This window comes from Sorex araneus, chromosome 1 (assembly GCF_027595985.1).
Source record: "Sorex araneus isolate mSorAra2 chromosome 1, mSorAra2.pri, whole genome shotgun sequence".
In the NCBI taxonomy this organism is placed as follows: domain Eukaryota; kingdom Metazoa; phylum Chordata; class Mammalia; order Eulipotyphla; family Soricidae; genus Sorex; species Sorex araneus.
In genome coordinates this window covers 367,795,465-367,818,897 of record NC_073302.1, presented here as the reverse complement: position 1 = coordinate 367,818,897, position 23,433 = coordinate 367,795,465, and the positions used below count along the sequence as shown (strand labels likewise).

Below are 23,433 nucleotides of genomic sequence, written 5' to 3'. Positions count from 1 at the left end.
TCTGGGGACCATATGGGATGGGAGGGATTGCACATGGATTGGCCGCCTGCAAGGCAAATGCCCTCCCCACTGTACTCTCACTCCACTATGTTTTATTTAACCAAATATCGCCAAAGCATTCTTTTACCCTAAAGTCAACATTAATATTATTATTAATGGTTTACCTTTTGGTGTGTGTGTGTGTGTGTGTGTGTGTGTGTGTGTGTGTGTGTGTGTGTGTAGGGGGGGTGTTAAATCTTTAAAATCTAGGACCAGTGAGCTAGTTCAACAGGCTGGAGTGCATGCTTTGTGTATGGGAAGATCAGATTTGATTCTTGGAATTGCATATGGTCGACCCCAGCACTCTCAGGAATGACCCTGAGCACTGAATCAGGAATAGTTCTCAAGCATGGCTGAGTGTGGCCCAAAAGCAAACCAACAAATATGCAAAATGGCTCTGTTTTCAAAACGCCTGCAGCGAGCTTCGGTCCACCCTCTGGGAAATTCCTCATTTTCCCTTCTGGGAGAAGCGGGAGCCTGTAGCGTTTCTGGTTGCTGAGCAACGGTGTGTTCCAGCTTCGCGTAGTGCACGGGAGGCTGGAAGCACGTGCCTCCGCTTCCGCGTCCCCGGACTACAAGTCCCAGGATGCCGCGCGCCGCGGGCAGGGCTCGGCGGGAGGCGGAGCGGAAGCGGAGTGTGCGGGAGCCGGGGAGTAGCAGCCCCAAGAGCTGGGCGCCCCCCTCGCCTGCAGCCCTGCCCGGCGTCGGCCTTCCTGCTTTCCGGCGCCGCGGGCGTCTGGCGAGTGCGGGACTGGGGAACCCGAGGCGGCGGCGATGAAGACCAGCCCCACCGGCGAGGTAATGGGGATGGGGTGCGGGAGGGAAGCGAGGGAAGCGTCTGTGCGGATCGGGCCCGCGACTCTTCCCCCCTGCGCCCGCTGCGCCCCTGCCTTACCCAGCGGGGGCGTCCGGCCGGGACCCTGCTAGGGGACCGACGTGCAGCCCCGCCGTTCTGGGGCTGGGAGCCGCGCCCCGTCTGCCCGGGTCGGGGCCGCCAAGCACCGCCGGGCTGCGCGAGCCCCGTCCGGGACCCGCGGGCGCGGGGGGCGGCGGCCGAACTGAGCTGCGGGATGGAGCGTCTGAGGTAGCCGCGCTCACTTCTTCCTCCCCCGACACTCTCCCACCCCCTTTTTTAAAAATTCTGTTTCATTTTATTTTTTGACAGCTCAGCTCTGTTCTACTTTGACGGAGAGACAGAGAAAGTCCGATGTCCCCTTATTGAACTCCCGAAACTCAGTTCCCGGGGTGACTTGGGCAGGGTGCACTTAAAAAGCTGCATCGACTGTGGCTTTTATAAGCCACCGAGAGGGGCTCAGACAGCCCCGGCTCCAGCCCTGCTTGTGTCCACCCAGCTTGGCTTTTGTGACTTGGCTTGGCTCAAGGGCTCTGAAGCCTGGATTGTCACAGCCGTCAAACTGAAGAAACCGGTGTATACCGCTTAAGTTGAGAGAGGAAAGAAAGAAAAGGAAGAATAGGCTTAGAATGCCATTGATTCTTAAACTGATGAAAAAAAAAAAAGCCTTTGGATGATGTTCTGCGGAAGTGTGAGTTTCTTTAATTATTAGCCTCCAGTTTGCCTGTTGTTCACGTCTTAACCTTGCTCCCGTTAAACCTAAGCGGAGAATTCTTTATTTTTTTTTTTTTTTTTGCTTTTTTGGGTCACACCCAGCGATGCTCAGGGGTTACTCCTGGCTTTGCACTCAGGAATTACTCCTGGCGGTGCTGGGGGGACCATATGGGATGCCGGGGATCGAACCCAGGTCGGCCGCGTGCAAGGCAAACGCCCTACCCGCTGTGCTATCGCTCCGGCCCCTAAGCGGAGAATTCTTTAAAATATATTCTTTTTCAGTTTCTGCTGTTTTAAGATGGCTGAGAATGTTCTTAGGAAATTGATGACTCCGCTTTTCTGTGGATCCGCTTTGGTGAAAGCAAGGATTTATTCACTCCAATCACCCTGCCCGCTCTGTCCTGTGGGGCAACCTTAAGGGGAATTAACTATGCCAATTTTTTTCTACCCCTCTCTCCACTTTCTCTTAGTTAATGATTTTTTCCCTTTTTGGAACTTGTGTTTCTGAGTTGTACTTGTTCTCAGGGAAGTTGAATAAATGCGGTAAATACTGTTAGGCATGATTTGAGACATATCACTTTATTTGTTTTTTTTTGTTTGTTTCTTTCTGGGTCACACCCGGTGATGCACAGGGATTACCCCTGGCTCATGCACTCAGGAATTACTCCTGGCAGTGCTCGGGGATCATATGGGATGCTAGGAATCAAACCCAGGTTGGCCTTGTAAAAGGCAAAGGCCCCACCTGCTGTTTATCACTCCAGCCCCAAGACATATCACTTTAGTTTTTAGTTTTTGTTGTGTGTGTGTACAGTTTTTTTCCCCTGAATTTTGCTGATATTGGTGTGAGTATTTTTCCAAGGAAACTTTATGCTCCTCGGTTTAAATTTATCGTTAAATTGGTTTTGGTCTACACCTGGTGATGCTCAGGGTTTACTCCTGCCTCTGCACTAAGAGGTCATTCCTGGCAGTGCTCAGGGGACCGTGTGTAGTGCTGGAGATTGAACTAAGATCCATGGCATGTAAGGCAAGCTCCGTCCCCACAGTATTATCACTCTGGCCCCTTCATTTTATTTCTTCTTTTTTCTTTTTCTCGGATTCCTTTTTTTTTTTTATTGAATCACTGTGAGGTACAGTTACAAAGCTGTCATGTTTGAGTTTCAGTCATACAATGATTGAACACCCATCCCTCCACCAAAGCACATTTTCCAACACCCATGTCCCCAGTATCACCCTCGATCCACCCCTCCCCCTGCCTCTCTGGCAGACAGTTTCCCCCATACACTTTCTATACTTTTGGGCATCATTTTATTTTTCATTTAAAACATTTGACACTTTGATTTCAATCATTTCTGTTATATGTAAAATAATATCCTAAGTTATGCTGTTTTTGAACATTTATAATGGGGAAATTCAGCAGGACCTGGTGAATTTTCTGTGTTATGTCTTTAGTGACAGACACATTAAAAAGAAATGAAATGCCTTGGGAAGAAATGGAGAAATCAAATGATTGTATTTTATAAGGATGACACAGTCTGGGAGTAAAGAAGTGAAAAATTTAGTCTGTGAGGCATGGCATATGCAAAGATTTTTCATTACTTGAAAATGTAATGAGGGTCTGAGCAGTAGTACAGCAGGTAGTTGCTTGCCTTGCATGCATGTGGCACCCAAGTTTGATCTTTGACACCACATATGATCCCCCAAACCCATCAGGAATCACCTCTGAACGCAAAGCCAGGATTAAGCCCTGAGCACTGCCAGGTGTGGCTCCAAATCCAAGAAACCTAAAAAAATGTATTAGTCCCCGAGGCATAGCTCAGTGGGCTGAATACTTAAAAGAATAACCCTCCCCCCCCCCACCCTCACCGAGCATTGCTGAATTTAGTCCCAAAACATAAAAAGCAAAACTGAAAATCCCCACCACCCCCATATACCATGTACAACAAAAATACAAATTTCAAAAAAATGTTTGTTATTTAGTGCCATAAAAGAAAGGGAGTAATGGCTGTAGGAAAAGGAGCTTTGGTTCTTGTCTTAGCTCTGTTTCTATCTGTTACTTGGGTTCCTTAGTGGACCTCAATTCCTATTTCTCTCAAAAGAGCTAATTTGAGGCCTCTTCTAGTTCAGTCTGCCAATAATAAGGGAGAGTTTAGATGTTCTTTCAATGTGGGAGGAAACACTGGATGTAAGTCCTTTCTTTGTGTCTTAGAGTTTTTTCCTCTCTACCTTGAGAAGGAGGGGACACAAGAAAATTCTAGAAACAGCCATAAACAGAAATCTTCAGGGACGTATTCTTTCCTGTCTTTGCTGAGTTACACGTTCTTTTCTTAAAATCTTCCTATGCTCAGGGCCTCTTCACTGACACAGCTCCTGACTTTGTCTTTTTAGTCAGGGACTCTCTTTACCTGCTTTTTATGCCTGCTTCTTTGTAACTTCCTCTAATCCAGCATTTCTCTGTCTCTTTCCCACATAGCTGGAAGGAGGGCTGGCTCTCTTGGCTTGTGTTTCCTTCCTGTGTCCCCTTATTCTTCCAGATGATCCTGTAGATTTGTGCTGGGGGCCTCCCACCCCCATTTCCATGATTTTCATCTGTGGTCCCCTTGGAATCACCATTGTTCCCAGTTGAGGGTTGAGTCACACTGTCCGAATCTTCCTTTTTCCTTTTTGTGAATTTTTTGCTTCTGATGCCAATAGCTCCATTTTCTTTGAACACTTGTTTTGTGTGAGTTGTCAGGCAAAAGGTCCTGATGTTAATCTTGCTAACAGTGGAAGGGAACGTAGGATGGACGGTCATGTGGCAGAAAATATCATTAACCAAGGCTATGTGACTGAAATATCTAGTATTGCACGCATAATAGATTTCAGATTAAACTTTTACTGTGACACAAGGATTGCATTATACTTTATCCTACCTTCCTACCTTCCTTCCTCTTCCTCTCTCTCTCTTTCTTTCTTTCTTTCTTTCTTTCTTTCTTTCTTTCTTTCTTTCTTTCTTTCTTTCTTTCTCTCTCTCTCTCTCTCTCTCTTCTTTCTTTCTTTCTTTCTTTCTTTCTTTCTTTCTTTCTTTCTTTCTTTCTTTCTTTCTTTCTTTCTTTCTTTCTTTCTTTCTTTCATCAGCCGTGGGAATCATGTATGCAATGCAAGTGCTCTACCCCTGAGCTACTTCCCTAGCTCCTATAGTTTTTTATTCTTGTCCTTGCTTTACTTTATCCAATTTCTTTTAGCTATTTTTGTGCTCTTCAGTGCTGGTGTCTTCTCTTTCCCGAATATGTCATTTAAAAATGATTTGATATCTTGAGAAATAGTTCTGTATCTTGCCTGGAATTTTAGTCTCCTTTATCTCAAGGCATTTTGCGCTGTTTGCAAGGAGTGGCATTCCTGGAGGTATTTGGTTTGAGTCAAGATGCCGAAGCAAGTGCCTACCACTGAGCCACTCCCCACTACGCTGGCAATTTGCATGTTTAAATCTGTGGATTTATTTCTTCAAGTGTTTAGTTTTGTTTTGGGGCTATACCTGCCAGTGCTCAGGGATTACTCCTGCTCTGTACTCGGAAATCACTCCTGGAGGGTTGGGGATGGAGAGGGGTGGGGTTGTGTATGGGATGCCAGGGTTTGAACCCAGGTTAGCTGCAAGTGAGGCAGGGGTCCTACTGACTACTATTGTCCCGCCCCCTGTAGTTTGTGCTTTTTGTGATTAGTATCTGTCCCTCTAGTTGTGCATTCCTTTAGAGACCAATAGGCAGTGCTTCTCTTAGCATCTTTAACTTAGGGGAATGTTTCTGCTGCAAGTGGCAGCTATTGCTCAACAGGTACTTTATTTTTACTTTGTTGGGTCACACCCACACAGAATCTCAGGGGTTACTCCTGGCTTTGCACTCAGGAATTAGTGCACAGGGGACCATATAGGATGCTGGGATTGAACCCCAGTCGGTGCGTGCAAGGCATGTGCCCTGCTGTTTGTGCAATCACTCTGACCCCTATCAACTGTGGTAGTAGTAGCACTATCGTCCAGTTCATAGGTTTGCTCGAGTGGGCACCAGTAACGTCTCCATTATGAGACTTGTTGTTACTGTTTTTAGCTTATTGAATACGCCACAGGTAGCTTGCCAGGCTCTGCTGTGCGGGTGGAATACTCTTGGTAGCTTGCTGGGCTTTCTGAGAGGGATGGAGGAATCGAACCCTGGTTGGCCTCGTGCAAGGCAAATGCCCCTACCCGCTGTGCTATTGCTCCAGCTCAACCCCTATCAATAGGTACTTTAATTAAAGTTGTGGTAACTTAAAGAACATTGGGGCAGTAGAGATAGTATGGTGAGTAGAGCGCTTGCCTTGCATGTAGCAAACTGGGTTCAATTCGCAACACCCTAGTGTGTCCCCTGTGCACCTCCTGGAGTGACCTCTGAGCTCAGAGCCAGGACTAAGCCCTGAGTACTGTCAGATTTGGCCCCCAAATAAAAACAAAGGCAGTGCATGAAGCATAAAAAAATGGGATTTAAACAATGGTTAAAAAAAAAAATCCCCTCCCCTGCTCCCAAACGGTCCCCATCATTTCTTGTCTCTGATGATGTTGTGATGCCTTAGTGTGGTCCTGCTCATCATGGTGTGATTCTTGCCAAGGGTTGCACTTCTTTCCTTGTGCTTGCTCACTTATTCACTAAGGAATGCACATTTTTTTTTTTTACATATATATACCTGAATAATCAGGGAACTTTCATTTATTTTACTTAGGTTTTCATTTTTTTTTTCTTTTTAGGTCACACCCGGTGATGCACAGGGGTTACTCCTGGCTCTGCACTCAGGAATTACTCCTGTCGGTGCTCAGGAGACCATATGGGATGCGGGGAATCGAACCCGGGTCGGCCACATGGCAAGGCAAACACCCTACCCACTGTGTTATTGCTCCAACCCCAGGTTTTCATTTTTTTTTGGGGGGGGGGGATCACACCCAGCGATGCACAGGGGTTACTCCTGGCTCATACACTCAGGAATTACTCCTGGCGGTGCTTGGGGGACCACATGGGGTACTGGGAATTGAACCTGGGTCAGTTGCGTGCAAGGCAAACGCCCTACCCGCTGTATGATCACTCCAGTTCCAGGTTTTCATTTTTTTCAGATTCCAACCAGAAACTAAATACAATTGGGAACTGCTAAGCACTAAGTTTTACTCCAAAGGAATAGATCATTCAGATTTAGTACAATAGAAGTATGCAACCTTTATGCAAAGCTTCTCTTCATTTCAAAGAACAAACAAATAAAGAAAAAACTCAAAAACTATATAGTAGTCTTTCCTCATGTTCACTGCACGAGATGAGTTTTTTTCAACCTTTGACACTCATGACTATTTTTACAATTTAAGATTCTAACTTTTAGTAACTTACCTACTCCCCAAACCCTTCAACATGTTTTCCTTTAAGTTGTGTAGAAATCAGTACTTGTGTACAATTTTTTTTGTAATAAAAATCCCTTCTCTTTAAATAAGAACAAAACAAAAACCTAAAAGGAGAAGTCATTTACCTATCAGGGTTTCATTAGCTATGAATATATTTTTCAGTTTTATTGCTCCTTTAGCCCCTTCACACTCTAGATCTGCTTTAATGTGTATTACTATGTTCAAACTCAGCAGAATAACCTTTTAAACAGCAACTTGGGGAAAGATTTAGAAATAAACTACATATTCATGAGTACCAGGAAACAGACATGTGGGACTGTGCTCATTTCATGGTGGTCTACTATCCGTTCTAGTTGTACTTGCTGGGAGTTGTCGCAGTGTTCCATAGGCATTTGCCAGGGCTGCATGTACCGGCCTCTGGTGCTCGCCAGGGGGTTGTGTCCCTTTACTTGCAGTACTCATATAACCCAACTCTGCTATTATCAGGAATTGCCTGTGTCACCAGGAATCACAGACAGCTGAACTACCAGGATCTCACGTGGCCCCAGGGATGGAACTTGTGACTTCAGACTTGCAAGAAGGTTTTTTAAGGCTCTGAGCTATTTCTTGTGAACAAGTCTCTCCTAAACATATAAGTTTTGTTAGTTTTTCTTTTTTATTTTTAAATTTTATTTTCAGAGTTGTTCACAGTAAATTGATTACTGAAATACATTCAGTATTTCAACACCAATCCCACCTCCATTACACTTTCCTACCACCATTATTTCGAATTTTCCCACCACCCAAGCCTACCCCAAAGGCAGATACTAAATAATTTATTTTGTATTGCTTGTTATGAGTAATTGACTAAAAATGATCCAAAAAAGGTTTCCTTAGAGGAAAGTGTGTGAAAATTGTTGTATCTCATCTTGGAGCCATTAAACCCCTGTATTAGACGTCACTAGCATGTTAGAGTTTGATATACATATATATTAGCCCTGTCTGCTAATATATATGTATATATTTATATACATATTTATATTTATGTATATAAATATTACGTACAAATATGTACATATAAATTGATCAAGATTGTTGTCTTCTACCTTACACCTCATCAAATGTGTTTGTGCTACTCTTGGTATATCAGTGCCATGATGTATGAGATTGTTGTACATCTGCAAAAGTGGCTGCATTCTCCTGGAATTCTAAAATTTTACGTAGGGTGGTAGAACTGGAGTTAAGTTTTTTAACTGGATGGTTATTTTGGGGTCCGGAGGCATCTCTGCAGCGTATTGCTCTCTTTCAAGATTCTTTTGTGAGTGTCTGGATCATGGTGTTAATGTGCTTAAACTTTAGACACCCAGAGGCAGTTCATGGGTGTGACTGCTGGGAAACCAGAAGCACAGGGAGATGGGAGGAGGGGCCTATTCCTGAATCTGGTATGAAACATGCATACCTGATTTTTTCTGCAGATTCATTCTCATGGGGGGCTTGGCTTTGAGCATGGCAGCTCCTGGGTTCTGGAGCTTTGTGCCTCCCTGGGTTCTTTTGGGCCAGGTGGAGGGACTCACCTGCCCCACCTCTGAGGTGCCTGGATGAAATCAGCCTGGTGCCGAGTGGGGAGACATCTCTGCAGCATGCTGCTCTCTTCCGAGATTCGTTTGTGAATCTCTGGGTAGTGTCCATTAATGTGCTTAAATCTTTGTTAGTATTTCTAATGTTGCATTTGTAGTGGTTGCACAAAGTACAAGGAAGTGTTTCAAGATAAGTGGTGAAATGAGTGCTTAAAAGACTTCTGATTGCAGAACTTGATTGCAATTCATAGCAGATCCTTCCTCTCTGTGCCCCCCCCACCATCAAGATTACATAGGTGTAGAGGCAGGGAGAGGGATGTGGGGGGTGTGGATGTGGGGGGGTATTGGGAGGGAAACTGGGGACATTGGTGAATTGGTGTTGAAACATTGTAAGTCTGGAACTCAATCATGAATGACTTTGTAATTCACAGTGATTCAATAAAAAATTAAATAGAGGGGCTGGAGAGATAGCACAGCGGGTAGGGCGTTTGCCTTGCACGCGGCCGACCCGGGTTCAAATCCCAGCATCCCATATGGTCCCCTGAGCACGGCCAGGGGTAATTCCTGAGTGCAGAGCCAGGAGTAACCCCTGTGCATCGCCAGGTGTGACCCAAAAAGCAAAAAAAAAAAAAAAAAAAAAAAAAAAAAAAAATTAAATAGAAAAAAAAAGAAACTCAATAGGTGTATCTCTGTGTACTATTAAAAAAAAGATGTCTCTACATCTACCTAGAAAAAAAATTTCACAACAAAATTTGTAGTATGTTGCATATGCTGGTGGTTTCTATTTTATTTCATTATTTAAAGTGCATACAGTGCTGAAAGTGCTTACTTGTATGCCACTGACCTGGATTTGATCCCTGGCACCTCATGTGGTCTCTTGAGCACTGCAGGTTGTGGCCTGAACTAACCTTTTCTCCTAAAACTGCTTATTGCAAACTCAAAGTTGGTTTTTGTTTCCTTTTGGAAGACACTGGAGCCTGAACTGAGATTTTGTGTGCCTCATTTCCTTGCAGTGGCTAGTCATTAATTCTCTATGTCCTTTACTCTCCTTATCTTTAAAATGAGAGTGTTCCAGTTTAAATATCCCCTAATCCTCCGCACTCCTCTCGCCCACACATCTCTCCTCTGCTGGTTTTGTATTTAAAATGCTTAATAACAATTGTGAGTTAATACCCTGGGGAGTTGCTGCTGAGAAATGACTCCATAGTGTATCTTAGCCCTTCAGATTAGAAACTACTAATATAAATGTTTTTCTGTATAAAGGTCACTGTGATCATATTAGATCATTACTGGTATCTTAGAAACTGTGGAATTGTCTTTATCATTAAAAAAGGGGACCACAGAACTTTTTTTTTTTTTGCTTGTAGGCGGTTCCTTCTGTTCACTTTAGACAGGCCGTTCCATACTGAAAGTTTGGATCCTTCTCATTCTCTTTTGTTTGTACTGAGGAGATGAAGAATAACAAATTTACTGCCTGCTCCCAAGATTCTGGTTAAAAAAGAATTCTAAAGATTTTAGTTGGAACAAAATCAGAACCAGACTCCTCCAACCCCCTTTCGAGAATCAGATGTTTCCTCCTTAGTCTGTCTTTACCTCACATTTCATGTAAATTTCACTCAGATTCTTGCTTATATTACCGTTTATTTTTCTTATAGTAACAGATCACAAGAAGAAATTAGTTTGTTCTGTTTGCTAGTTTCTTGGTCATTTCTAACAAAGCAATATTCTCCAGAAGAACAGGAATCTTATCTTGTCTCACCTTTCTTTTTCTTTTTTTCATTTTTGTTTTTGGGTCACACCTGGTGATGCTCAGATTCTCAGGCATTACTCTTGGCTCTGCACTCAGGAATCACTCCTGGTATGCTTGAGGGAACTTATGGGATGTCAGGGATTGAACCTGGGTTGGTCGCATGCAAGGCAAACACTCTACATTCTGTACAGCTCCAGCCCTTGTTTCACCTTTCACATCTCCAGTTTTTGACATGTAGTTGGTTTTTTCAGTAGTGTGAAGGCATAAGCAAATGAATGAATGAATGAATGAATGAACCAAGTTCTTTACTGTAAAAGTGTAGAATGAGCCTGGTCTTTTTATATCTCTTCCCCTTAACCTGTCCTGCCACACTGACTATCAACTTTTTTTCCTGGAAATGCGTTTTTTTCCTTATTAGTGTGTTTGCTGATCATGGCTAACGGGGTATACATATCTTGAATTTATTTTTGTTTTGCTTCATTTTTTAATTGTAGATTTTTTTGTCCATGTTAAAAAAAGTTCTAAGATTTAAGATGTCTTAAATCCTTCTTGTAGTGACTTTGAAGTACTTTGATTCTTCAAAGCGCATTTGAAACTTTATGTAAAATTTTATTTGTTTTACACCACACCTGGTGGCGCTCAGGGCATACTCCTGGCTTTGCACTCAGGCGGGCTAGGGGGAACATATCATTTGCCAGGGATCAAACCCTTGATCAGTGTGGCTGGATTGGTTAAGGGGAAGAGATGTAAAAAGACCAGGCTCATTAGTTTACACTTTTACAGTAAAGAACTTGGTTCATTCATTCATTCATTCATTCATTCATTCATCATTTGCCAGGGATCAAACCCAGCTCTGCTGCATGAAGCATCCTACCCGCTGTACTATTATTCCAGCCCTAAAGCCTATTTGAAACTTGAGTGTACCAACTTGACAACCAAAAGAATAGTCCAAAGTTACACAGCTTCAGTATTTTAATATCTTTTCCCTGAATTGACTTTACCTTTTTTTCCGGTTCCATTCTCTTAAGTGCTGTTCATGGGACTTGACTGGTGTGCTGACCTCAGTACTGCGTACCTCTTGAAGAGTGGAATTCTCAGATTCTCCCCTCACAGCGTCAGAGTGATGCCCTGTGTGCATCTTCCTCATCCCCTCTCTCCTTTCCCTCTGCTCTCCATATTATTTGCCCCAGAATTTAAGGGTTTTTTTTTTTGTGTGTGTGTGTTTTGTCAGTCTGTTTGCTCTGGTTATTTATAATCCACCTATGAGTGAAACCGTCCGGCAATTGTCTTTCACTTCCTGACTTGTTTCACTTAACAGAATCACCTCATGTTTCCATCCATGTTGTTGTCAGATGCAGTTTTATTTCTTTCAATACTGGGGTCATCCTTTATTGACTATATATCTCAGAAATTCCTTATCCAGTCATCCGTCAGTGGGCATTCAAGTCGATTCCCTGTTCCAGCTGTTGTGAGTAATGCTGCTATGAACATGTGAGTGCAAAAATGTCCTGTCGAATGAGCATTTTAGATACCTCAGGTATAATGCCTAGGAATGGTACTGTTGGATTATTTGCTATTTACATTTTTATTTATTTGATGTTACTTTTATTTGGGGCCGGAGAGAGAGTATAGCAGGTAGTGCCCTTGCCTCACATGCAGCCGACCTGGGTTGGATCCCCGGTATGCCATATGGTCTCCCAAAGCACCACCAGGATTAATTCCTGAGTGCAGGGTGAAGAGTAACTCCCGACTTCTGACCACTGGACATGGGCCAAAAGCCCTCCCCTCCCCCAAATAAAACCAAATCTCAAATATTGTTACTTTTATATTTTGTTTTGGTTCTTGGGTCATAGCTAGTGGTGCTGGGAGGCTATTCCTGGCAGTGTTTGGGGACCAAGGTGAAACCTGGCTTCCTACATAAAAGGCCTGTAAAAGCAGCCCTTTGAGCTATTTTTTCAAAATTCATTTTCAGTTTTTAAAAAATATATTTTTGGTGGACTGAAGTGATAGTACAATGGGTTGCCTTGTACGTGGCCAACCTGGGTTCGATCTCCAGCACCCATATGGTCCCTTGAGCACTGCACCCTACCTACAGCATTCTCTCTATAGCTCCCTCCCCGCCCTTTTTTCCTGTGCACTCTTCTGGTGTGTAAAAGATATTCCATTTTATGTAATTATTTTATTTTCCTCCTGTTTCTCTTGCCGTTGAAGTTTAATCTCCAAATTCATGAAGTCAAAGTCCACTAGTAGGTGTAACTATATTTTATGTATTATGTATTTATTTTCTTTTATGTGTTTTGTGGTTTTAGGGTTTGTAAGTCTTAAAGTTTATTTGAGAGTTTATTATTTTTTTTTGGTGAGGCATGCTTGGACGATGGCTCAAAGGACTGGAGTGTATTCTTTGCGTGTGGGAGGTTCAGCTTTAATCCCTGGCATAACAGTTTCCTAAGCTCTGTCAGGGAACAGACTAAAGTACTGAGCTGTGCATAGCCCCTGAGCACTGCTGGGTGTAGCCCTAAAACTACCATCTTCCTTTTCATTCAAGAAAAACTATGTTTAAAAAAAAAGTTGCCATCCTGCCGCTGCCTAGATGTGATCCCGGGGGCCGCACGTGCATGCGGCCCCTCCGCAGCTGCACGAGCGTGAATCCAGACCCAGCTAAACCACTTTCGACATGGGCAGCTCCTTGCAGAATGTCTCCAGCCTGAGAACTAAGCCGAGACCCCATGCCCGCCCAGGAGGGGAAAGGTATTTCTCTCTCTCGTCTCTCCCTTCCCGGGAATGGAGGGCGTGGGGACCGCCATATTATGACGACCACAGATGGCGTTTACAAGCTTGCAATGATCCAATATCTGGAAGAAATCTCCCTGGACTTAGTTGTTAAAGTACAGAAATCCGAAACCTCATTTCTCTTCACAACAGGTCTGACTCTAGTGGGGTGCTCCTAACAATAATGGTGAGGTTTGTGTTGAAATAGCGAATGTAACCAAAGTAAATAGAAAGTAAAGTGAAATTTATCAGTTACAAGGTGGGGTGGGGGGTGCGGGGGTGGGCGGGATGGGAGGTGTTCTGTGTTTTTTTTTTTTTGGTGGTGGGATATGGGCACTGGTGAAGGGATGGTTGTTTCAGCATTGTATGACTAAGACTTAAGCCTGAAAGCATTGTAATTTTCCACATGGTGATTCAATAAAATAAAATTCTTATTAAAGAAAAAAAAAAACTACCATCTTCCTAAAAAAGACACAGAATAAATCCCAAAACCAAACTGGGGCCTTAAATGAAGCATACTTTTTTTGTTGTTAATTTTTATGTATGTTGTTAAATAGTCATCTAATTTCTTTTTCTTTTTTTAATATATGGTGGTCCAACACCATTTGTTGAAGAGGTTTTCCTTTCATCTTGTATGTGGTCTTTTATTTTTGGGGGAGGGGGGCACCTCTAATGGTGCTCAGGACTTACTCTTGGTTCTGCACTCAGGAATTACTCCTGGTGGGGCTCAGGGGATCCTATGGGATGCTGGGGATTGAACCCCAGCGGACTGCATGCGAGGCAAACACTCTACCCACTGTTCTATCTCTCCAGTCCTATCTTTTTTGGTTTGACTCCTTTGTACTAATTAAATGTCCGCATGTGTATGGGTTGTCTTGCGGATCTCAGTTTGTCTGGTTTTGTTCTAGACTACTTTGATTGCTATTACTTTGTAATGCAGTTTGAAGTCAGGAAGCACCATGTCTCCATTTTTCTTTTTTGTTCTTCTCAGTATTGCTTTGGCTATTTGTGACCTTTTGTGGTTTTATACACATTTTGGAAAGTTTAACAATCCTGTTTCCTTGAAAAATGCCATTGTTATTTTGATAAGGATTGTGTTAAATCTGTAAATTGCTGTACATAATGCCATTTCAACAATATTATCACAGTCCATTAACATGGTATATCTTTTTCTTAAAAAAAAAAAACAACCCAAAAACCAAAAAGGATGTCTTTTTAAACTCCCCTATGTCTATGGGACTGGAGCAGTAGTATAGCAGATAGGACATTTGTTTGCCTTGCACACAGCCAACCTGAGTTCACTCCCTGGCATCCCATTTGGTTCCCTGAGCACCAGTGGGAGGGATTCCTGAGTACAGAGCCAGTAGTAACCCCTGGGTGTTCCTGGATGTTGTCTCCAAGATAAAAAACAAACCCAAAACACCAAAAAATCACAAAAACTCTTATTTAGTTTGGTTTTTGGACCACACTGACCTATGCTCAGCCATTACTCCTGGTTCTGCACCCAGGAATTATTCCTGGCGGGCTTGGAGGACATGCATGGTGCCATGGAGCAGACCGGGTGGGCCTTGTGTGTGTCAGGCACCCTACCTGCTGTACTCCGGCCCTTGTGCTTTTCTATGTATAACTTTTCATCTCCTTTGTTCAGTGTATTCTTTGATGTTTTATTCTTTTTTGTTTGATTTTGGGCCCGACACGGTGCTCAGGGCCTATTTCCAGCTGAGGCTGCGGGTCTCTCCCGGAAGTGCTAGGGGTTGGACACAAGCCTCCTGCATGGGAAGCTCAGCCCATTGAACTCTCTCTCCTTTTTGATGTAATTGCAAAAAAGATTCTTTTCCAAAAAAATTTATTATTTGTATGTAGAAATGCAATAGGCTTTTATATATTGATTTTGTATTTTGTCCCTTTACTGAATTTATGTATAATTTCTAGTGGTTCCTTTGTGACATTATTAGGGTATTCTGTGTGTATTATGTCATCTGCAAAAAAAAATTAGTTTTGCTTCTTTTCCCATTTGAATTCCTTTTTCTTGCCTTATTGCTCTGGATAGGACTCCTGCAACTGTTGTCAATGTAGAGGTGAGAATAGGCCTCCTAGATTACATTCTTCTAAAGTGAAAAAAATGAAAAGCCTCCTGTACTATTTTTTTTTTTTTTTTTTTTTTTGCTTTTTGGGTCACACCCAGCGATGCTCAGGGGTTACTCCTGGCTTTGCACTCAGAAATTACTCCTGGCAGTGCTTGGGGGACCATATGGGATGCCGGGGATCGAACCCGGGTCGGCCGCATGCAAGGCAAACGCCCTACCCGCTGTGCTATCGCTCCGGCCCCTCCTGTACTATTTCAATGTATTCGGATATATAATGTTTTCCTAGTGGAGGAAGTGTGGGTTAGAGAAAAACCTGCAGGAGAGTGAGGACCTGTGCCGTTTATGGTGTGATCGTTGCCACTACCTGCCTTCAGGCACTGCCTCACTTCTCTGGGCCTCAGTGTCTTCATCTGAGTTGTGAGGGGACTGGATTAAAATGTCATCTCGGGTTTTTCTATAGCCTAGGGATGGGTAACTGAAGATATTTTAAATGTCTTTCTAAATGTTCATCTTCTCTGATCCTCTGCCTCCAAAAATCAGGGACAGGAGGACATATTGCTGCTTGGACAAAGTGGGGTAGCCTTGGGCTGTATTTCGAAGTCCACTCTCCTGGGGTCTTGTGGTGACTGCTCTGTGGGAGTTGTGGAAGCAGCACCAGTTGTTGTTGTTATTATTATTATTATTATTATTATTATTATTATTATTATTTTGCTTTTTGGGTCACACCTGGCGATGCTCAGGGGTTTCTTCTGGCTCTTGCACTCAGGAATGACTCCTGGTGGTGTTCGGAGGACCATATGGGATGCTGGGAATTGAATGTGGGTCAGCCATGTGCAAGGCAAATGACCTACCTGCTGTGCTATCGCTCCAGCCCCAGCACACATTATTCTTGATCCTTGCTGGATCTGCGGCTTACATTGACAAGGTTCACACTCGGGACTGGATGCTATATTGTGTAAGATCAGTGGGATTAAAGTGTTCTGTGGGGATTAGAAATGATTTTAGACTTGAGTAATCAGGATTTTCAGTACTTCTGGGTAAGCAGCATTTAAACAGACACTCTAGTCTCACATATTGCTGTTTGGAAGATGAGATGTTCTTATCAACAGTGTGCTATGTAGTTCATTTTTAGGATGGGATAAGTCACTTCAGTGACTACCACTAATAAATTATTTGATGTTTACAATTTTCAGCAGTAATTTTTTTAAGCCTGCAGCTTCCCTGACTGCTGACTGCTAATACCCTAACGAGAACATCTAAGGGAAGCTGTTAGGAGACATGTTACTATATAAAAATAGCACATAAATACAGAAATATCAATATTCTACGAGACAGTGGGAAGACTGACTGATCAGGGCAGCTATTTTTGTTACTAATGGAAAGTAAATTTGATCATTGGGGATTCAATTGCTGAGGGCCTTGAGAGCTAATTAGAGAGTTTTGTTTGGGTCTAGTAAAGCATCCTCTCTATTAACTCAACGTACTCAGCTTATCAAGAATTAGTGGCATTGCTGCATCAGTGCAGGCTCTAATAATAAAGGTTAATACTTATTGAGGTATATCATGCGTCTTTTCATCCTTACCAAATACTCTTGTCCTTATATGAATAAGGACATCAGGACATCAGAGGTAATATAGCTTGCTCAAGGTTTTAAAAATAGAATATAGATTTTCATATGGAGAATAATAGAATATCTTGAGCTTAGAGATTGGGTAAGAGTGGAAGTGCTTTTTTCTTTTTGTCCTTTTCCTTTATTATATGATAAAAAACAAAGACTTAAAAGCCTTTTCCAAAACTTTGAACTCTGGGTGGGAGAGAAAGTACAGAAGGTATGCGACCAACCTGGTTTGGATCCCATGTGATCTCCTGAGCACTGCTGGGTGGGCTCAAAAACCAAATACTGAAACCAAAAAACTTTGAACTATGTATTTATGAATTTCTTGAGCAAGTAATTTAACTTTATTTTATTTATTTTATTTTTTGTTTTTGACCATCCCCGGGTTGCCCAAAAAAACATCAAACTCACATCCGCCACATGCAAGACAAACGCCCTACCTGCTGTACTGTTGCTCCGTCCCCAAGTTCATATAACTTTAACTTGATTTTAAACTATTCTCATTTCTTTTTTTCTTTTTAAAACAATTTCCCCCTTCTGTTCCTTGTTGTTGATGTTGTGATTGTGATGACTAGGGAGGTGGTGCTCGCTGCAGTCTGTACTCTGTTATATGTGAGCACCCTTCATGGAGGCACCTCAGTGACAGCTGTGGTGCTCGCTGGGGAAACTGCTGCTCAGCAACATTCACACTTTCTGGTTGTGTCACTTGTACCCCTTTTTAGTTGCACCACCACCCCTCCTCCTCCTGGCATTCTGATATTAGGGGTATTGCTTTAATAGGATTTTTTTTTTCTTTTTGGGTCACACCCGGCAATGCACAGGGGTTACTCCTGGCTCATGCACTCAGGAATTACCCCTGGCGGTGTTTGGGGGATCGTATGGGATGCTGGGAATCGAACTTGGGTCAGCTGCATGCAAGGCAAACGCCCTACCCACTGTGCTATCACTCCAGCCCCGCTTTAATAGGATCTGAAAGGTTTTGTTTTGTCTATGAGAACTGAGTAAGCGGAAATAGAAGAAAATTAGCATGTTTTATTTGCAATACTATATTTTGTTTTTATTTTATTTTATTTTTTGTTTTAGATCACAACCAAGTAGCACTCAGGGCTTTGCACTCAGGCGGAGTTCAGGGATTATGGATATGTGGTGCCATATATGGCACTGGGATATGTGGTACCGGTATTAAACCCAGGTTGACTGTGTGCAGAGCAACTGCCCTACCCTCTTTCTATCTCTACAGCCCTACAGTTCTTTCTTTGGGTGGGAGGGCTCCCAAAAGGTGCTCAGGGGGCCTGGGGACCACTCCTGGTGGTACTTGGCCGTGCTGCTGGGAACCTCCAGGACCTGAGCTCTAAGGGCGCCACCCAGTGGTGCTTGGGAAGCAGACTGCAGCCAGCAGTTGCATCTCCTGACTACCACAACACAACTCTTTTTTTTTTAAAAAAAAAGTTTTTAATTTTAATTTATTTTATTTTATTTTTATTTTTTTTATTTTTTATTTTTATTTTTTTTTTGCTTTTTGGGTCACACCTGGCGATGCACAGGGGTTACTCCTGGCTCTGCACTCAGGAATCACTCCTGGCCGTGCTCAGGGGACCATATGGGATGCTGGGATTTGAACCCGGGTTGGGCGCGTGCAAGGCAAACGCCCTACCCGCTGTGCTATCTCTCCAGCCCCTAATTTTTTTTTTTAATTAAAGAACTGTGATTTTACAAAGTTACTGATAGTTGAATTTTAGGCATGTAATTTTCAACACTACAATAGTTTTTTTTAAATTTTTTATTAGAGAATCACTGTGATGAACAGTTACAAACTTATGAACTTTTGTGTTTGCATTTCACTCATACAGTGATCGTTTACCCATCCCTCCACCAGTGCCCACTCACCTCCACCAAAGACCCCAGTATCCCTCTCACCACCCCCACCCCATCCCCCACCACTCCACCCTGCCTCTGTGGCAGGGCATTTCCCTTTGTTCTCTCTCCTTTTGGGTGTTGTAGCACTACAACACAATTTTTAAGGATCATTTTATTAAGCTGTGAAATGATCTTTTTGCCTCCATGTATATTTCTATCTACTAGAGTGTTACTACTGCATTAAATGATGTGATTGAAGAGTTTTCTTCACTGGCACTTTGGTGATTCGAAAGCATTATTGCTTTCCAGATCTTTATAGGTTTCATACATTGCCTTTCACATTTATTTATTGTTTTATTGCACTACATCTCATTTGTGCCTGTGTGCTACTCCTGGCAAGTTGCTTGGGTAACTCCTGGTGATACTGGGAGTATCACAACCATGTTGTGCCAGGAATTGAATCTGGTTCTCCCATATGAAAAATACGTGATCCAGCCTCTTACCTATCTCCCTGGCCCTCACCTTAAATCTTTCTTTTTTTCAATTAAATGTAACTTGATCTTTTCCTTGTATTATAGAAATATATGCCTACCTCATTTTAATTTAGGATTAAAAATTTTAAACATAGAAAAATATTATGATAGCCAGTCAATAGGTAAGATAAATAAGTAAAATCATGTTAAACTCAAATTTAGAAGTATGCACATAGAAATAATGACTGTCTCCATTAGTATGCTACATAAGAGTGTCTCACTGCCGTTTATAGTAATTTCTGTGACTTTTACAAATATTGGCAAACATACTGTGGAACATTTTTAACAGATCAGGATCTCCCCTTTCCTCTTTTCTGTTTCATTTTGACATCTCTACCTCTTTTTCTATTTATTTATTTATTTATTTATTTATTTATTTATCTCGGGTTTGTTATTTTACTTATTTTTATAAAGTTGTTAATGATGATTTGTTACAGACAATATTCCAACACCAATCCCACTACCGTTGAACCTTTCCACTACCATTATTTCCAATTTTCCCACCCCCACCATAGCAGACCCTCAATAATTTATTTTACATTGCTGTTATACACAATTTGCAAAAAGAATAGTCAAAAAAAGGGGCTGGAGGGATAGCACAGCCCAGCCGGTAGGGCGTTTGCCTTGCACACGGCCAACCTGGGTTCAATTCCCAGCATCCCACATGGTCCCCCGAGTTATTCCTGAGTGCAGAGCCAGGAGTTAACCCCTGTGCATCGCTTGGGTGTGACCCAAAAAGCCAAAAAAAAAAAAAAGAATAATCAAAAAATGTTTTCTAAGAAGAAAGTTAGTGAAAATTGTTGTATCTCACCGTGGAGCCATTATGTCCTTGTACAAGAGATTACTAAGATGTTACAGGTTAAGCCTTCTGTGTTTATATTTTAAGTGAGACACCCCATTCAATCTGGTGTGCTACTCCTGGTTTATCAATATTATAGAGTTTGCATCTTTACCTCTTTAACTTAATCCCCTTCTCCCCCTTTTTATTGAATCACTGTGAGATACACAGGTACAAAGTTGTTTATAATTGGGTTTCAATTATATTATTTAACTTAATTTTTTTTTCTTTTTTGGGTCATACTCGGTGATGCACAGGGGTCACTTCTGGCTCTGCATTCAGGAATTACCCCTGGCGGTGCTCAGGAGACCATATGGAATGCTGGGAATCGAACCCCGGACGGCCGCATGCAAGGCAAACGCCCTACCCGCTGTGCTATCACTCCAGCCCCTAACTTAAATTTTTAAAGTATTCAGTTTTCCATTGGATTTTTTTTTTGGTAGTGAGGTTGAATCCGTGGTCTCACAAGTGCAAGGTACTTTTGAGCCAAATCCCTGGTGCTTTTAGTTTAATTAAAAAAAATTGGGCATTTGGGTCACACCTGACAGTGCTTAGGACTATTCCTGGCAGTGCTTAGGGTGCCATATTCAGTAGTGGGAACTGAACCAGGTTGGCTGTGTTCAGGCAAGCACCTCATCCCCTGTACCATCTCTGGCTTCTTTAGTTTACTTTTTTCTCAAAGAGAATGATGAATAACATTTGGATATTTATGTTGATCTGTATGTGAATAGACTAAAGTTTTAAAAGTCTTATTATGTCTCCCTAGTTTTAGTTAGAAATCACAAGAAATTTGGGGCCAGAGAAATAGTACTGGGGGTAAAGTGCCTTACACATGGCTGACCCAGGGTCCGTCCCTGCACCCAGATCATCCCCTGAGCCTACCAGAAGTGATCCCTGAGCACCAATCTAGGAGTAAGCCCTGAACACTGACCTATGTGTCCGTCAGTCAGCCAGCCAATAAGTAAAGTAAGGAAGAGAGGAAGGCACGCTCTGTTGGTGGAACACCTGGGTGAGAATAGTGGGTTTGATCCCTTGTACCAGTCAAAAGCCTAATGACCATCTTGGCCCAGTGTTGTCAATTAATTGCTTTAAAAAAAATTACTTGATTTCTGGCCTACACCCACCTGTGCTCAGGGATCACTCCTGGAGGGAATTGGGGGACCATATGGGGTGTCAGGGATTGACCCCGGGTGGGTCCCCTACAAGGTAAGTGTGCCCACCTCGGTACTATCTCTCCAGCCCCTCTAATGCTGTCACTCCCAGTCTCTCAGCACAGTAGCTCTCTGTTTACAGCAGCCCAAGTGAGAGAGCACTGTAATCTAGAGTGTGACTACTGGTCATCAATCAGTAACATTTTTAATAATATGACAAGCAGTCATTCAAAGAGTTTAATCACCAAAGTAGTGATTACCACCAGGTGTTTTCAATGGATGGACATTTACTTCTAGTTTCAGTTTTTTAAAGATCAGTGTAAATGAAATTGATAAAGTACCCGGAAACTTAATGGTGTAAAAATTGGCAAAGAATAAGATATACTTCCAAGTCAAAACTGTCAACAGAATCTCTTTTATTTTTACAATTTTTTAATTTTTTTTTCCTTTTTGGGTCAAACCTGGTGATGCACAGGGATTACTCCTGGCTCTATACTCAGGAATTACTCCTGACGGTGCTCAGGGGGACCATATGAGATGCTGGGAATTGAACCCGGGTCGGTTGCGTGCAAGGCAAATGTCCTACCTGCTGTACTATCGCTCCAGCCCCCATATAATCTCTCTTTTTTATTTTTTTTGGTTTTTGGGTCACACCTGGCGATGCACAGGGGTTACTCCTGGCTCTGCACTCAGGAATTACTCTTTGGTGGTGCTCAGGGGACCATATGGGATGCTGGGATTTGAACCCGGGTCGGCCGCGTGCAAGGCAAACGCCCTACCCGCTATGCTATCACTCCAGCCCCCACATAATCTCTTTTAATTTTATCATTGTCCTGTTGCTGGTCTAGAAAAAAGACTAACAATCTTTTATGTTCTCAATTTTACAGAGTTAGTTAAGAACTGAAAGGAACCTTGGTGAAGATGAAGAGGCTATACTAGAAGAGGAGACTTTTGTTTTCATTCAGAACTCTTGAAAGTGGCTTGCCACTTGTCAATTGAATTTGTTTGCTTCATCAGAAATGATTTTTACCATCTCAAGAAAAAATATGTCTCAGAAATTGAGTTTACTGTTGCTTGTATTTGGAGTCGTTTGGGGATTGATGTTACTTCACTATACTTTTCAACAACCAAGGCATCAAAGCAGTGTCAAGTTACGTGAACAAATACTAGATTTAAGCAAAAGATATGTTAAAGCTCTAGCTGAGGAAAATAAGAATTCTGTGGACATGGAGAATGGCGCTTCTTTGGCAGGATATGGTAAGATAACCATAGAATACTTTTAGTCCTCTCTTCAGTCTGTTCCTGTTTAAAGATAGCCATGGAAATCCAATGCATTGCTTCATGCGTGAGTCTTCACAGAGCACTTGTTTCTTGACTTTTCATTTTGCAAAATTTCAGAGATACTGAAAAATGATATAATTACTTATATCCATTATTTAGATCTAACAATTTTAATTTTGAAAATATTTTGAAATATTTGTTTTATCTAGTTTTTAAAGATAATTACATAAATTGTAATATTTCAGTGCTTGCTATTTCTTATGTGTCCCTAAATATCATAACCTTTTTCTGCTGATTACAGTACAAATATTGGATTAAAAAACTTTTGATTAGTAAATTAGTAAATTGTCAGTATACATCTGTTAATTCCTGAGAAGAAGAATTTTGCATATTTATTCAGTATTACTTACTTGCTCTTTTCCTTTTTACGTGTGAGATTCCTTCTGTATTTCAAATTCCTTACCCATGTCTCATTTTCTCTTGCTTTTAACAACTATGTGAGTGTATGAATTTTTCTTTTTCAATTTTAATGCTTAGTTAATGTTTTGAGAGTTAAACAATACATGTATGTGTTCAAAGAATCAAAATGTGTTCTGCTTCTTAAATAAAAAAGGGCAGTTCTTCCTTCCCTCTGCAGCCCTCAATTTTCTCATTCCTCAGACCTAGGTATTTAAAAACCATTTCTGATATATTTGGTAATTATCTCCATACCTCCATGAGTTACTTCTTGATTTTTCTCTTTATAGTAGTTAACTGTTGATAACTTCCCATTTTGCAGTTCAAGTTCAGTTCTCTTTTCTGCCCTCTGCCCGCTTCCCTCCCTCTCCTTCCGTTGCTGCTGTTGAGATGGCCGGGTTAACAGGTGCTGGGGTATGGTGTTTGCATGCTTGGCCGTGGAGCTTGCTGGGGGCAGCCCCCTTCAGTTGCGGTGCTTGTCCCTGAGTTCACTGGGGTCACAGTGCTCACCTGCGCTTTCTGAGAATTTTGCTCCTGCCCACTGTGCTAT

The 23,433-nt window shown here is 42.2% G+C and overlaps 1 protein-coding gene across 2 annotated transcripts in view; it reads left to right on the top strand.

Annotated features, from left to right (window-relative positions):
* Positions 1-663: 663 nt before the first annotated feature.
* CCDC126 (coiled-coil domain containing 126) overlaps positions 664-23,433 on the top strand; it is a 39,961-nt gene continuing 17,191 nt past the window's right edge. The window contains exons 1-3 of one of the 2 annotated variants that reach the window (XM_055123000.1): positions 664-837; positions 7,476-7,629; positions 22,034-22,403. In XM_055123000.1, coding sequence (XP_054978975.1) covers positions 22,166-22,403 — 238 coding nt within the window. In that variant the 5' untranslated portion in view covers positions 664-837; positions 7,476-7,629; positions 22,034-22,165. The remainder of the gene's footprint in view (positions 838-7,475; positions 7,630-22,033; positions 22,404-23,433) is intronic. The other variant, XM_004604081.2, reaches the window with a different exon arrangement.